Raw genomic sequence first — 16,658 nt, 5'->3', positions numbered from 1 at the left:
CTTTCTTTGACTTGTAAATACATGGAATTTGTAATAAAATTTATGTACACAGCATCCTTTGTCAGGTTGGACATTACCATACAGAGGAGCACACATGTACAGCACTATGGGAAACTATCTGTGGGTCCCTTGGAAAAGGATTCATAAATCTTCTTGCTCAATTCTTGACCCAAGTACATGCATAAGTGATTTTCTCTAACTGCTACCAGTTTTTCCCCATGGGGGGCAGTAGTCATTGCTGGAGGCTACAGTCAGGGTCACTGGCCTCCCGTAAGCAGGGCTGACTTAAGCCAGCAAATATACTTAAGTGTGCAAAGTCAACCTCACAGTTCTGTGTGCTGGCAGGTAACACACACGTGAGGGGTGTTTTGGCTGCAGCGGAAGTGCCTCTAAAGTGTGTGGGCCTCTGTGGACACAATTACTTCCACCAATGGTTGCGCGTGATGAGATAGAACAGCGTGAGAAGAAACAGGCCAGTCTCCAGGGTGACACTGCCTCTACGCATACAGAGCTGCGAGGGGTCTGAGGACATGATCCGGAAGACGAACAGGTAAGTGCTTCAGGATGGGTAAAAGCCCAAAACCTCGGCATGAGAGAGCTAGTGAAATCCTAGCAGTGTGCCTGCAGAGACCAAGAGGCTGCTCCACTCTGCAATGGTTTCGCTACTCTGACAGTTTGTTTCCATCAATATAAGTTTCGCCAGCCCTGTACACACTGGGCCAAGTTAAGGATCATGAGAAAAAAACCTGTTGCTTCAGAGCTTGTGAATTAAATACGTATCACATGGTGCCATGTGTGTATTGCTGAACACATGGTTAAGGTAGGAAGTGATTTAAACAAAGACAGCAGGTGCACTTAGGGCAGCCTGGTGATAACCTGTAGATGGCTCAAGCTTGAGCCAATGGGACATGGGGCTAGTTAAACATGGTCTCCACGAGGAACTGGGAACTGACATGCAGAACAGGGCTCACGGGAACTAGGCATGTGTCAAAGTTCACGCAAGCGAGAGCAGGATGCATTCTCTCAGGTAGGTCTACAGGATGGGAAGGGTGGGGGCGGAGAGAGAGGCCAACTATACCACAGTCTCCCTACCAGGACCCAATTCCTTACCCTTCTTTAAGCAGGATGGGCTGCTCTATGCTCTTGGGGTCCCTTCTCCCCGAGGATGAGATCAAATCCAGGAACTGAAGTGGGAGGAAATGGGACCATCAGAAGGGACACACGGGGACAGAGTCCGATCTGCCAGAACCCTATCTGGGGGCGTAGACCTCCTCAGAAGTCAGTGAGAGATCTGGCTGGGGTGTGAGTCGTGAGAGAGCTGGAGGGTCTGCTCTGTCTCCACTAGACAAGCCCAGTCTATCCTACCAGACCTTGTCCATCTGCCGTGACCTTGTCGGGGCTCTCACCAGGAGCCAGGTACCTGCTAGGGATTCTCCCTGAGCCATAGGCCCAAGTCAGGTTCTAGTGGTACATCCTGAGGTACATGGAAGGGAGGGAAGTGGGTTCTAGTGGTATATCCTGAGGTACATGGGAGGGAGGTGGGTTCTAGTGGTACATCCTGAGGTACATAGGAGGGAGGCGGGTTCTAGTGGTACATCCTGAGGTACACAGGAGGGAGGCGGGTTCTAGTGGTACATCCTGAGGTACATGGGAGGGAGGGAGGCAGGTTCTAGTGGTACATCCTGAGGTACACAGGAGGGAGGCGGGTTCTAGTGGTACATCCTGAGGTACACGGGAGGGAGGCGGGTTCTAGTGGTACATCCTGAGGTACATGGGAGGGAGGTGGGTTCTAGTGGTACATCCTGAGGTACACGGGAGGGAGGGAGGGAGGATCTAGTGGTACATCCTGAGGTACACGGGAGGGCAGGCAGGCCAACCTCAGTTAGAGAGGACATAGGTCCTGGCAAAGGCCATGGAGAGAGTGGGGAGCTGTGCCTTGGAGGACGCAACACTTACGTTTTTTACAGCATCTGCATACTTCTGCTCATTGAAGAACTCATAGAATGTCGCCATGTAGGATTCCTTAAAACTGGCCTGAAATGAAACAGGTCGTCTGTTGACAACCATCAGCACCAATGCCCATGGCCAAAGACCAGAGAGCTGCAGCACACAGTGGCAAGTCTCAGGTGTCACAGGTGAGGCGATTCCAGGCCCCACCTAGACACAGCCCTACCTAGAGGCTGCCCCACCCAGAGGTGTCTGCAGGAAGCTGGGATTCTGAGGTACTACCCATAGAGGTTGCTGCGAGTCTATGTTGAAGCCCCTGGCTCAAAGCATGTTTGTGCTCTTATCAACCCTGGGAATCGGGGTTACCGGCTATAAACTAGCTAGAGATGTGGTCACAGCAGCCTGGGGCCAGCAGCATGGATCAAAGCAACTGTCTGTAGGAACAGGCATTGGGGAAAGTCAGACACCTCAGCACCAACCCCTGGTCTGGGGCAATTATGATGATGAAGGGGAAATGCAGACTTATGGCCAAAGGGGCAAGAGGGGCTTGGCCTCTGCTGTCCAGGATGTAGAGGCTGCAGATGGATGAATGTCAGCTGCAGACAATCCCTAGGTTACTCCTACAGTGCCAAGAGCCAAGGTCAATACCACATATCTGGCCTACTATGGCTAGGGGTCTTGGGGCAAGGCTGAGGAGGCTCAGCCACTTAAAGAGTCAGATGGGGCTGATTTGCTCACCACTATGGTCGGTGAATCTCCCCCACAGTGACTGGTGAGGGTAGAGGCTGTAGGAAGTGCTGGGATTGGAACTTTGGGAGCTGGGAGATGGAGACACTGGCTTTGATTCTATCTGCTGTTCTAACAGCTGTGATGAACACACCCTCCCCATATGCTTCTGAAGAGGAGGAAAGCCAGCAGCCTACTGCTCATAAACAGATGAAATGAGCATAGACTTACAGACTTGGACTTGGACAAGCTGCCCAGAGTCTGGATCGTCTTTGAGATAAGTGTCAGGGTTCTAGACGTCTGTGGATCCTGAAGGGACAGGACAAAAGAAACATAGGTTTTATTAGTTCTGTAGAAGAGCAACTGTCAATCCCAGAAAAAGCTGAGACAAATGATAGTCTCGACCTTCCTAACGCTGCAGCCCTTAATAACAGATTCTCATTCGTGGTGATCCCAACCACAAAATTATTTTCGTTGATACTTCAGAACTATCACTTTGTTACTGTTATGAATCATAATGCAAATATCTGTGTTCTCTGATGGTCTTAGGGGACTCCTGTGAGAAGGTCAGTTGACCCCCAAAGGGGTCATGACCTACAGGTTGAGAACCACTAGCCTAAAACCTAGCATAGAATGGGAATATATACACCAGTAAAGATTCAGGAAGATCTGCATTGCTCAGGCCTGGACCTTGCCACACACCAGGAGCCCATTTCACCAAGTCCCCAGGTTCCTGGCATTGCTGGCTGAGATGAACCACATGGCTGAGGACTCTCCGCCTGAGATGCAAAGAACCCTCCCCAAATTAGAGCAACCCAGGAGACCACTGTCACACTTGTTGAGGCTTCGCAACCCTGGCTAGGGACGCCTGCAGCTCTTACATGACATGGAGGGTTGAGAACCCCTAGCATGGGGCTGCTCTGCACTTGTCTCTACCAGGAATACAGATGTCACCCCAGGAGAAGGCTATGCCCATCAGACGGGGCTTGGCCATAGCATATGCACGATGAGTAGATGAAACAAATGCTTGTATATCTTAGGTGGTGGGAAGAACACTAGCAGACAGTATTGGGTAAGACCCTGGCCAGACCACGCATTATTATTTAAAACAGTATTAACTGGCAGTTGGTGAGATCGTTCAGCTGGTAAAGTGCTTGTTATACAAGCATGGGTTTGACCCTTAGTACCAACATACAAAGGGGAACATGGTAGCATGCACCTGTGATCCAAGCATTGAAGATGTGGAGACAGACAGATCCCTGGAGCCAGGCAACTCTAGCCTAAACAGCAAACTCTGGGTCCCAGTGAGAGACCCTCTCTCAGAGAATAAGATGGCTAGTGTATGAAGAAAGATATCGACCCATGCATCCCCCCAACACATACCTAGACATACACAAATACAAAACAAGATAAAATAGTATCAATTCTTCCATCAGAGTGAATAAAACTGCTCAACCCACCCTCTCTTCCACTCGCATAAGCCTAGCTGGTTAAGGAAAACTTGCTATTTAAGGAGGACTGGCTGGTTAAGGTGGACTGCCTAGTTGCAGAGGACGGGCTGGCTGGCTGGTTTGCAGGACAGCTCATTTACCGTGTGGTGGGGTGTCAGCTGGAAGAGGTTTGGGGACAGGATGGCAGGAGCGAAGAACCTCAGGAAGATGAAGCTGCTCACAGCTGTGTACCTCACATCCAGGTCATCTGTAAGCAGACAGGGGACACTTGCAGTCTCGGACAGAGGCAATGACATCCGGGTTCTGATCTTGCCCAGCAATTTTCAAGGGCCTTGTTGATGAGCTAGACTAGGCTTAAGACTCTATTTCTGTCTCGTTCTGTTCATGTCTTTCTTCTGCATTGTCTGGTCTCTCTCTTCGGTCTATATATCTGTATGTCTCTGCTGCTCCTTGGTCTGCCCCAATAGTATTGTCGTATTTCTACATATTTCTTCCTGTCTCTAGATCTCTCTGCCTCTGTCTCTCTGTCTACGTATCTGTTTCTCTCATATGTCACAAGAGGACACAGTCTGGCACCTGAGGATCACAGATGTAATGTCATTCACCAGGGCCTCCTGAGGACTCATTACTGGGGGCTCTACTCACATCTGAGTTGAGATGATAACTTTCTTATTCAGAAACTCCCTCCCTAGCACCCTGCGCCTTGCAGTCCTAGAGCTCTGGGGTCGGAGCTGCCTGGGGTCTGCATGACTCATGCAGATTCTTGTTTCCCAGAGGTTGCTCCCAGAAACAAGGCACTCTGTCCTGAGATGCAGTCTGTGTGGAACAGTGATGGGATTCACACGCTTGGGATCTGCTTGGAGAGGTAAGTGTGGGGCCTGGAGAGGTGCGGGTGGGGTAGGGGTTGGGATAGGAGAGGCCAATGCACTGGGGTATGAGTTGGAGGAGGTAGGGGGCAGCCTGAGTGGTTTGGTCTTGGGCTCAAGGCCTATGGGGTCCCACTAGTCTGGGGACTATCACAGTGTGAAGGGAGGCTGCCATGCAGATATGGGTTCTGCAGGATGAAGCATGCAGTTGCGGGGGGGGAGGGGCTGTAGGGAGGGCATCTCTGATTCTCCAGGAGTCAGTGTGAGGAAGGACCAGGTCTGCAGGAGTGGGTCCTGGATCTCCTGACACTTGGGGTTCTTGGTAGGGAAAGGCCCTCCAAGGGGCTGGTCGTCTTGGTAATGCAGTGACTCAGAATTCATGACCCAAAGAAGAAACCATCTGAAGGCAGCTCTGGGAGGCCATGTTCACACTCTATGGGGTTCTTTCCCAGAGACTGGAGAATTATGAGCCAAGACGGCTGAGTCCTCGCACCTCGGCTCAGGCCCCAGTGGCTCACCTTGGAAGCGCTTGGCAGCTGCCTCCCGCAAGGAAAAGAAGATGTCACACATGACAGTGGGACAGCTCACTCCGGACTTGGTGATGACGGTGAAGATGCGATCCACGTACTGCCGCAGGCTCTCCTTCAAGAGTTGGGAAATTAGACCCAGAGTCTCCCTGAGGCCAAGACAGCACCAGAGACACGCCCAGGGATAGGGGAGCCCAGACCTCTGTGATGCTCGAAAACACACTCCCTGTAAAGATCGTGTTGAGTGGCTACAGAATTCAACCCCTTGGGTCCTCTTGCTCAGCATCATGGAATGTAGACTGAACTTCACTAGGATCTGAGGAACCCACACTTCTGTTTAACGAAGCCTGCTCTGTGTGAAGGCGTAAGAAGACACTAGCATGTGTGAGCCCTTTGAACAGCCTGACGTGCTTCACATGGAGAGATTTGTTGGTCCTGAGCTGAGAACCGGTGGAGTTCATGGGTCAGGTTGTGGGCTCACAGGTCAGGTCTGGGTCCTCAGGAGACAGTGGGGGCCGAGGGAGCCTCTAAGAGGCAGGTGAGTGGAATGGGGTGGATTAGGGGGTAACAGGCATGATGCTGACAGTGCACAAAAGTGGGTACAATACTGCACTCCAGGTCAGGAGCCCGAGAAGTGGTTTGGGGCCCAGTCATCCCTGCCCTGCCTGAGACCTTCAAACAGTGTCTACATGGCCATGAGCAGAAAACCCCAACAGAAGACTGGCTTCTTGCCCCAGAACAAAGCGGGTACCTTACCATGTTGTTCTCAAGGTTTTCACCATCCTTCAGCTTCACAGGGTCAATTTCACAGGACTTGTGGCTCTGGCAGATCTGGAAGAGCATTAGATGGTGCTACACAAGGTGGGAAGAGAGGCCTGAAAGGCTTCCTGGGGAAGATGGCCTCCTGGAGGCAGCTCCCACAACTGACACTGGACAGCTATGGGCACAGAGTAGAATCTCAAGGCTTGGGTGCACTGCAGCTGCCTTAAGGATCAGCTTTGACCCCATGCAGTCCCAGAGAATACCAGAGTCCCATGAGACCCCAAGGTACTCCACACAGTAGATGGTTGCCCCTACTGCACAGGCTGCTGGGAGAAACCAATGAAGCAAGGACGCACAGCCCTCTGTCCTCGCCAGGCCATGGGCATTTCCCCAAGACTGTATACTCATGAGGAATCACCTCCAAGCTCCAAGAACATTTGTCCTCTCGAGTATTCCCATGACTCTGCTCATAGACAAACCAGTACTCTAGTTTAAATTTCCATACAAAGAACCTGCTTTTCACAATCTGTCTTACAAGGACAGTCATGTCTTACAAGGAGCTAGGAGAAGGAGTAGTTTGAATACAAAAGGCAGCTGAACCATAGGCAGGGACAGTCTAGTCCTCAGACAATGCAGACCACAGCTGTAGTAGGGACTAAGGGATCCAGGATGTGGGAAGGAATGCCTGAGGGAAATGAGGTTTCTCGTGCATGTCCTTCTGCCTTTAACAGTGAGGAGATTCTATCTATCATCTATCTATCTATCTATCTATCTATCTATCTATCTATCATCCATCATTTATCAATCAACCAATCAATCAATCATCCATCATCTATCAATCTATCTATCATCTATCACCTATCTATCTATCTATCTATCTATCTATCTATCTATCTATCTATCTATCTATCATCACTATCTATCTATCTATCTATCCATCTATCTATCTATCTATCTATCTATCTATCTATCTATCTATCTATCATCCATCACCTATCAATCTACCTACCTACCTACCATCCATCCATCCATCTGAAAGCAAAGAGGATTCTGGAATATATACAAAATGTCCCTTATAAAAACTACTAAAATGAGGTCCCTGTGGGTGGCTGGGCAGTCCTGTCTCTCAAAGGAGCCCTGATAACCAAGCCGAAGTGGCCAGGGCCATCTCACCTCCTCAATGGTGGGCTTCAGGGTCACATGGAGGTAGTGCATGCCCGCCAGCTTCATCGTCTCATCTATGCACTTAGATGTTAGTGAGTTTCCTCGGAAGATGGTATTGGGGTCCCTGGAAAACAGCATTGGGATGATGTCTGCCTTGTTTAGGTACTAAGGGAGCCTGGTCACCAGGTGGGGACATGAATGCTGGCAGGCCTGTTTCCAGATATCTCATGAGGAACTCAATACCCCTATCTCAACAAGTGCTGTGAGACAATGGTTTTGTACCCTGTAGAGATTTTCCACTTGTACTGGTTTAATAAAATGCTGATTGACAAGTATCCAGGCAAGAAGTGTAGGCGGTGTGACCAGACTAGGAGAATTTTGGGAAGAGGAAAGAAGTCAGTCTGCAGTGGTCACCCAGACTCAGAGGAAGCAAGATGAGAATACCTCATTGATAAAGGTACTAAACCATCTGGCTAACACAGACAGGAATTATGGGTTAACGTAACATGTAAGAGTTAGTTAATAAGAAAGCCTGAGCTAATAAGCCAACCAATTTATAATTAATGTAAGCTTCTGTGTATTTGTTTGGGACTGAATTGCTGTGGGCAGGACAGAAACCTCTGTCAACAAACAAGTTCTTAACTATTGATGTGAAGGGCTGGATGAATCCTGCCTCTACTCCTCTATGGGGGTGCTTTTGGCAAATCTTGGGCTTTTTATGCACAAAGCCAGGTATCAACTGGCTTCCAATCACCATGCCACCTTCCTCTGGTTCATTTTTCATCAAGAGCATCTTGAGACGACGCTTGCAGTTTCAGTGGGGAGCAGACCCCACCTTATGACTCAATAATGGGACCCTCCAAGGAGACCTGGGCTCATCAGAGTGGACAGAGATAGTCCTTCAAGCCCTGGGGCCCAGTGTACCTCCCCCCGATCTCCCCAGAGATAAGGAATAAGGAAATCTGTGAAAGGGGGAGGGGCAGACTCCTGAAGACCCTGGCACCCTCATTCCCCACCAACACTGTGCACAGATATGGGTTAGGATGGCTACTTTTGATGGCTACCCACTGGGTACCCAGGGGCCCAGCTTCCCATCAAGGATATTGGTAGGTGGGGGGGAGCAGCAAGGTCAAGTAGAACGTACAAAAAACGGGGGTGGATCTTTGTATGGGGTACAGGGAAAATAGCAGGAGGTGGGAAGCGGGCTGAGCATGCAGGGACCAGGCATGGGGGCACTTACTGGGTCCTCTTCACCTCTGCACTGGCAATGGCACTGATGAAGGGCACCACCCTGCCGTAGTGCAGCAGGAGCCGTACCAGTGGGATGGCTGCCTCTTGCTTATCTCTGCACACCTCACCCAGGATGTGCGCTGCTGAGGCCGAGACAGGCTGCGCAGAGGGGAGGTGGGAGCAGTGAGCACGTGAACAGCACCCACCCTCTGCAGGTCGTGCCCCACCCATGGGTCAGTACCTGGTGACTCCAGACCGTCACCCTACGGTCACATGCGTGATAGCACAGGGAGGCCACTGCAGAGAGCCACCCACCCACTCGGTGACTTCCTTCTCATCTGCTAAATATCCCACTTTGCAGAGAATCCCACACCTGATGAAAACCCGTGAGAAAACCTCTCGTGGGACCGTGCTGACTATATTCTCCGAGTGTGGCCTAAGCGCCCTCCCACCAAGCCCTAAATCCAGTAGCACTGGGGTTGGAAAAGAGGGCAGTCTGAGTGGACCAGACTCCTGAAGCTGTAACTGCAGAGAGTGAGATGTCACTTGTACAGAGAAAGGGTACAGGTGTCCCCAGGTACTGGAAACAGGGTGGCAAAGGCCCACTGGTAATGCTTTGAACTGGCTGTGCCTGACAGGTGGGTACCCAGGGCTGGTCTGTGGAGCTGGACTTGGGCCTTCACCAGTAAGAGCGGCTGACACACACCTCCACATCCGCAGACTTCAGTAACAGGTCACGCAGGGGGCTGTAGTACTCAGAGGAGAAGACGTGATCTTCTGTGTAAACTACATTTAACCTCAGCGACCCCAAGTCATCGGGCTTCAGGCTCTTACTGCCGTTGTCTCGGGGCTGGAGGAAGAACCTAGGAAGGAAGGACATGGACCGGCAGGTAAAGGCAGGGTCTTCCCAGAGCATTTCCAAGGCAGCCCAGCGTCCTGCCACTGTAGATAGTCTGTGCTGTCACAGGTGGGTCTCGGGTGGAAAGACAGGCTCCACGGCTGCTCCCCTGGCTATCTCAGAGCATGGCCACCTGGACGCTTCCTATAGGGAGCCACAGACTTACAGGCAAAGGGGAAGCTGAAGCAGGAGGAATGAGGAATGGGCGAGAAGCGAGAGATGAGCTGCTGGGAGAAGACAGATGGGAGGCCAGGAGCCTTTGCCTGTCTGTCTGAGGATAGGCCCCACACCACGGCAGTGATCAGACAAAATGGGGACCATTTTAACACAAGTGTGTGGTTTTTTACAAGAGTGAGTTGGGTTGTGCTTATGACCAGTGGTCACAAACGTGTTTTCTGAGAACCTTTCTCTTTCTGTTGGCCCACACTGACCATTCTTCTCCACCCAGCCTTGTCATCTGCCAAGGTGGAGCCCTGTATCCCAGAACCTGGCCATGGAGCTAGCAGGGGGACCTACATGGGCACCCCTTTATTGAACTAGAAGTCAATTTCCTGTCGCCAGGAATCTACTTTAGCACCCTCAGAGTAACACCTGGCATGGGACACTGGACAGTAGAACACTGACAACAGGACACTGGACAGTGGGACAGTGGACAGCGGGAAAGTGGACAGTAGGACACTGGACAGCAGAACACTACAACAGGACACTGGACAGTGGGACAGTGGACAGCAGGACACTGGACAACAGGACACTGGACAGTGGGACACTGGACAAAAGGACACCAATAGCAGGACACTGGGCTCCATGCTCTTCGTGTCTTTAAGGAACCAACACAGAATAAAATGAAGATACAGCCCTGCTAAAGCCACAGTGTCTGGTTTAGCCACAGCACTAAAGCCAAGAAGAGCAGGAAGGCCAGCCAGGGCCCAGCCAGCCACTAGACTGTGCCGACACGTTCTCCCAGATGCCCAAAGCTGCTCTTAGCGAGAAAACTTGCTTTTAACTGGACCCTTCTTTGTTATTAGGTTCCCAGCACCGCTGCCCACTGGTCCCCTCCCTCCACCTGCTCTGTGCTACCTACTGTAAGACCAGAAGCCCAGGCAGCGAGCTGGCGAAGTGAGCAGGTAGTGAGTGGTAGGAAAAGGTCGGCTTAGCACAGTGGCTCCGCAGTTGGAAGCCATGCTGTATCCCCAGCGCTGTACCTTGAGATGCACACCTACCAGGCTTCGTAAGAGCTAGAATGTCGCAGCACTCTGAGGGGGATCCTCAGCTCCCCAAGAAACTCGTCTCCAAACTTCAGGTTGCTGGCATTCCAGAGGTCAACTCTGAAAAAGATGAGCCAAGTGCCATTCAGGTCTCACGGAGCAGCCCTACCTAGTGGGCAAGGGATGGAAGGAGCCTGCTTCCCAGAGGGGCAAGCAATATAGGCCTTCAGTTCTCAGAGTGGGTAAATACTTGTACCAAGAGCAGGTAGACCAGGCTGCATGGTGGAGAGGAGATTTTGATTCTCAGTGCAATGGACAAGCAGTACCTGTGTCTGGGAGCCAGGGGGGGGGGACTCCCAGTTCAGTCTGATGGAGGGAACTATTGGCTGTCACTACTCATGGCTAAGCCAAATAGCTGCTCCATTCTTGGCCTAAGGGTCCCTTCACCTAAGAGTAATCCAAGGGCCCTAAGCAGATGTTGGAGATGTGCTAAGGCCCCAAGGATCTTGGCTCTTCCCCGGATGTACCATGCTTTGATCTTCAAGACCAGCATATCGAACAATAGAAGTGTCATAAGACTGAGCAGCTGTCCACAGGACAAAATAACAAGCCAGGTCAGAGGCCCCACCATGGCTAAACCTGGAAGGGGCACTGGACACCTGAGAGCCTTGCTCCTGAAACTTAAGAGCCCTGCCTCTGTCTCCATCAAACGCTAGACCTCGTGTGGTGTGAACCCTGATCAAGGGATACTGTGTATGTACCGGAGGGCCTGCAGTTGGGTCCCAAGGAGCCACGGTCACAGCACAGTCTTTGGCCAAGCAGTGTCCAGTGCTTCTGGGGCAGATGAGCCATTCAGAGATGCCCCTTCCTCAAGAGAATACTCATTTTCCCCTCACATTAGGGATGGAAAAGCAGCACCAGGATAACAGTGGGTTGGGTCCATGGCACCTGTCATCACTACTTGGCAGGGTTCGGGGCCAGAGAGCTGCAAGTTTCATACAGATCTACCATGCCTTGTCTATAAGGGCAGTGCTATGGAAGAGACATCTTAGAAGACTGGGCTGATCTTTCGGTCATCTCTGCCAGTCCTATAGAGCATACCCATGTGACCGAGTGGGAAGACGCGTCACTGAGAACATATGTATGTGGGAACCAGGAGGGCTACCGGTGTCTCCCAGCCCAGGGTTGAAGGCTCCTGCTGGCCAGCTTGATCACTTGATGGCCAGCATGCTCCCCAAAGAACTTAGGTGGATTTTGGAATCCACAGGGGGAGGATGCGGTGCCTACTAACCCTTACAGAAGATTTGGTTTCTATAGCAACAGAGCAGGAAGACCCATACAGGAGCCGCACAAAAAGAATCAGTAACATCAGAGGAGATGGCTCCACAGGGGTTGCCAAAGCCTCAGGGACCCATGAGACTGCTTAGAAAATATCCTGGAGGAAGAGATCTGTCAGATGCCTGCAGGCTTTCCCACTGAGCAGTATCAATGAGAAGAAGACCCTGTGGTTTCCAAAACTGATCCTAGACCTTTGAGGGTAGCAAGCAATGAGACCCCCAAACAGCTGGGGCTTTGCTGTGCCAGGGCTACCTCAATAGTTTGGGGGGTGGAACCTGTCTCAGTGAAGTATCTCCTAACCTTTGCTATCAACCTCTGTAAGCAACTCACCGGATTTCAAGTTTGTCTACATCTTCCTCCTCAAAGTCAAAGTGGGACTTTTTGCTGTAGCTGCAGGGTCTGGTCACCTGGAGTTAGAAGGGGATAAATAATGTCAGATACATATGCCAGGTACCTTGGCATTCCACAACCCAAGGGAGGACCATGTAACTTGCCCGTGAGAACAGGTGTGTGTGTGTGGGGGGGTGAGGGTTTCTAGACTAGGAACTTGCCCTGGGATCACATCGAGACATGGCAGGGGCTGATTTCTCAAGACACAACAGGACATTACACAGAGGCAGCCTGTTCCATCTCTAAACTACCCATCGAATTCATGACCTTACAGGCCCCAAGGCTTCTGGTCCCAATGTCATGAGGCAGGAAGCCAGACCCACAGGGCATAACCTGAGCTCTACTGGTTTCCTTTTGACCCATAAGAAGGTATGGAGGATCCCCCCCTCCCCACCTGACACACACAGTAGGTCCCACAATAGTGACAGGTCACAACTCTTTTGGTGGTTCAGCCTATCACACAGCCTTAGCACGAGGTTCTGCAGAGTCTACACCCTGGGAGAAGTCAGGAAACTGAAGGAATGGCCTGACAGTTTTCCTCTGATGGTTTAGAACGGCTGGGCTCCCGTAACCTAACAGGTGGAGGATGGTTAATGATGCACCTTGGTGGCGTGTTTGTCCACCGTGCACAGAGCAATGGGCTCAATCCCCAGCGCCATATCGACGTGGCACTTAAGAGGAGGAGGCAGGAGGATCAGAAATTCAAAGTCTGCTCAGCTACACAGTGAGTTCAAAGCCAGCCTGAGATACTTGAGACCCTATCGAAAAACAATAAGCAGGCACAGGAACTAGAATTCAGGCTCAGAGCAATGGCCAAGGAGTTGGCTCTTCCTTGACCACCATAGTGTATGAGCAATGCTGCCTCCCTCGGGGTCCTTCAGAAGGATCAGAGGGAGACTTTTTGCCTTAAGTCCTATTCTAGAACTTGTCACTCATGTTCCTTATGCCATGTGCTCTAATTTACTGGAGAGTGAGGCAATGGTGAGCACCAACACCACCTGCCTCCATCCTGAACACCACATCTTGTCAACTGATTCTCCCAGAAGCACATCATCAGAAAGACATCTTCCCGAACCATCCTGTCCAGATGCCACCCTGTCCCTACTGCCTCCTTGTTGTCCCATTCGAGATGGTGGTACAGCCCACAGTGAATCTCAGGGAAGCATGGCCCAGGCAAGCTCCAGGTGTCCCATCACCCTCTCCCCAGCAAGGAGGATCTAAGATAAATCTAGGAAGACAGCAACCTGGAAGCTGCCTTCTACTAAAACACAAACCTTGGAGAGGTTACAGTCAGCCAGATTGTTTACTTTCTTCCTGAGCCCCACCCCCAAGTCTGTCCCCAACTTAAGTCAAACAGTGATAAAGAACACGGGTAAGTTTTATTAACTGGGTGTGGCTGCTGAGTCATACGACTGACAGAGTGACAGCAGCATCTCAAGTCTGGGACTGGGAGGGGCAGGGGCCCCACCTGCCTCTGGAAGTCTGGCAAGCACCCCACAACATGGTTCTCAAGCTTCTCCAGGACACTGAGTTAATCCAATGGGCTGGAGCTCAAGTCTTTAGTGAGTAAATTAGACACGCACAGCCTAGAGATGCAGGGTCTCACCCAGCAGAAACAGGGTAGGAATAAGTGTGTCACCAGAATAGATTGGGGGTCAGGAGAGTCCGTCCACACTCGTTCCATAGTGTACCAACCTAGTGGCTTTGATTTTCAGTTCCTACTAAACGCTCACATTTTATGACCACAAGTTTTTGCCTCCCAGTAGAGCCTGCTGAGGCCCCAGTGTCATGCCCTGCTCTGTGACATCTTCACCTGCCTATATGGCAAGGATGTCCTGACTGCACAGAACACTGCTACTCCCCACCACTCCCCCACCCTGCACCCTTCAGGTCGCAGACCTGCCTCCAGGCCTCTTGTTCCCCTGCCTCAACCTTGCCTAGGGCTGGTCCTGAAGACTGCCTGTTGTTCTTACTAACGCGATTCCAAGCACTCTTGTCCTTGAAGATTTCCAGCACTCCAGCCCTGATAGTAGCAGCCTCAGAATGGAAGCCCTGCTCAGAATTTTCAAGATTCCACACTTGAGAAGCCCTGCTCTCCTCGGCCCTACAGCAGGTCTCTGTGCCACCAAAGCGGAACGGTTTCTATGTTTTAATTTATTGACTGTTTGTGTGTCTCTTTCATAATGTGTGCACTTGACACATGTGTAGGTCAAAAGCTTTCCCCACCTTTATTTTTTGAGTCAGGGTCCTTTTCACTGAACCAACGCTCACAGATTTGACCAGACCGGCCGGCCAATGAGTTCTAGGGATCCACCTGTCTCCTCACCCTAAGAACCAGAATTATTATTAGGTATGTGCACTGGCATACCTGGATTTTTAGGTGGGGTCTGGGGATTTGAACTCAGGTCTTCATGCATGCATGGCAAACACTTTACTAAACCATCTCCCCAAATCCTAGTTATATTTTTTCTTAATTAAGGCCTAACCATTTAACACTCATTGTTATGGAAGTTGATCTACTGTAGATTGGGCTGTCCTTTAACTTAGGATCTTTCTGCTTCTGACTCTTGAGTGCAGGAGTTCCAGATGTTGGGCCACCACGTTGGTCTACAGCCCATCATAACATGGGGTTTCGTGACACCTACATTTTTGCCTTTCTCTTGCGCCATATGGCAGGCTCTGAAGATGGGAACTGGGGCCTTGCCTGTCCCCTACCTCCTGACTCCCAGAACCTGGTGCTAAAGAATAAACAGAAGGTACCAAGGCTGAGAGGCAACCCGCTGCCTCAGGCAGGCTCCAGCCTCACCCTTCTTGACTAACCTGCTCTAGTTCTAAGATGCCCCAGGGTGCTCTGGGCTGAATCATTTCCCCTTTTTGCTCAAACCCTCACATTTCCGGAGAAAGGAACCTCACCCTGCTTGGGGAAGCTGTGGTGAACAGCCAGGGAAACAAAAGCCCCAAAGCCAAACAAACAACCCGAGTCCTGGGGGGCCGGTGACAGCATCAATCTGCCCCTTCCAGCGTGAGCCAGCTGGTTCAGGAAGAGACACGTGGCTTTTCTCTCCTGAGAAGGAGGAAAACGACCAGGGATTCAAATGCCATGCAGATCTGAGGATCTCTGGGCTGGGTCTAGACAGCTCCTGAGACAGAGTCAGGTGGCTCGGATTGAGACTTGCTCACAGTCTCGGTGCCAAGACTCAAAGTTCTTCCCACCGAAGCACCAACCTCAAAATAAAACACCTCATCAAAGTGGGGGTTGTTCGTTTTCTTCTTCACTTTCGTCTTCTTTGCTTCAGACCTGGGGTGGAGAAAGGAAGAGTTGGTGGGCTCCAGATGGGTCTGGAACCGAACTGTCAAATGCACAGTTGTTTATTACCTTTGTTTATCTCCCAAGCTTTGTCTGCCTCCACCTCCAGATGGTATGTAAAACAGGGACCTTTACTGAGCCCAAAATACCAACTATGAAGCTTGCAAAGGCTTTCCGAGAAACAGACCTCACCACAATAAATCTACACAACACATTCTGCTTCTAAGTGCACCGTGCCCACCCCTCTGAAAAAGCTGGGGCAACCTCTTATCTCCAGAGCTAGACCTGGCCATCCCCCGTGCCCCCAACCCAGAACTGAAACCCAGGCAGGAGAGATGTCAGAAAGACAACTTGCCTGAAGGGTCCGGACAATGTCACTGTGGCGTAAGGGTCGCACTGCCCGTTCACAATGGGGAGGCCTTGGCACTCAAAGATGCTGAGACAAAGAAGACCGTGATCAGGGAAAGGACTTGGAGGTCACAGGAGACCAAGCCAATACTTCCTCAGCCAGAAGTTCTATGGCCTGGCAGGTTCTGGCAAGAATGTGGATTAGCAATTGCAAAGCATTGTGGAATTGTAGAGCGTCTGTGGCCTTCACAAGATTATGTCTTCTAGGGTACTGAGCCCTGTGACCATCACGGTCATAGCCCCCCCGCTGCACCTGGGTGATAACTGAGGACCATGGTATCACCCCAGGGTCAACACGACCTTCTGCTGCTCAGTGGCCTGCAGTTACAACCCCTCTGTGGGCCTCTACATCGCTCTTGCCTTCCTATAGTGTAAGCTGTTGGCCAGGGCTTCCACTGCTTCCCGCATGCCTATCTACAGCTAAGGGATTTACAGCCAT

General features: G+C 51.1%; 1 protein-coding gene across 3 annotated transcripts in view; it reads right to left on the bottom strand.

The window, feature by feature from the left end:
* The window catches only part of Rasa3 (RAS p21 protein activator 3), a 98,940-nt gene that overhangs the window by 7,148 nt on the left and 75,134 nt on the right, over positions 1-16,658 (bottom strand). For all 3 annotated transcript variants that reach the window (XM_041673948.1, XM_041673949.1, XM_041673950.1), the window contains 13 exons: positions 16,167-16,247; positions 15,730-15,802; positions 12,445-12,521; positions 10,792-10,896; positions 9,380-9,536; positions 8,684-8,832; positions 7,453-7,567; positions 6,274-6,348; positions 5,509-5,632; positions 4,265-4,371; positions 2,905-2,982; positions 1,957-2,034; positions 1,111-1,184 (listed from right to left, as the gene is read on the bottom strand). In XM_041673948.1, the coding sequence (XP_041529882.1) occupies positions 1,111-1,184; positions 1,957-2,034; positions 2,905-2,982; positions 4,265-4,371; positions 5,509-5,632; positions 6,274-6,348; positions 7,453-7,567; positions 8,684-8,832; positions 9,380-9,536; positions 10,792-10,896; positions 12,445-12,521; positions 15,730-15,802; positions 16,167-16,247 (1,293 nt within the window). The remainder of the gene's footprint in view (positions 1-1,110; positions 1,185-1,956; positions 2,035-2,904; positions 2,983-4,264; positions 4,372-5,508; positions 5,633-6,273; positions 6,349-7,452; positions 7,568-8,683; positions 8,833-9,379; positions 9,537-10,791; positions 10,897-12,444; positions 12,522-15,729; positions 15,803-16,166; positions 16,248-16,658) is intronic.

The sequence above is a fragment of the Microtus oregoni genome, unplaced genomic scaffold, assembly GCF_018167655.1.
Source record: "Microtus oregoni isolate MIOR12 unplaced genomic scaffold, Mior012 000024F_ref0000369, whole genome shotgun sequence".
Lineage (NCBI taxonomy): Eukaryota > Metazoa > Chordata > Mammalia > Rodentia > Cricetidae > Microtus > Microtus oregoni.
The sequence above is the reverse complement of the archived record's forward strand: the minus strand, read 5'-3'. Positions and strand labels throughout refer to the sequence as shown.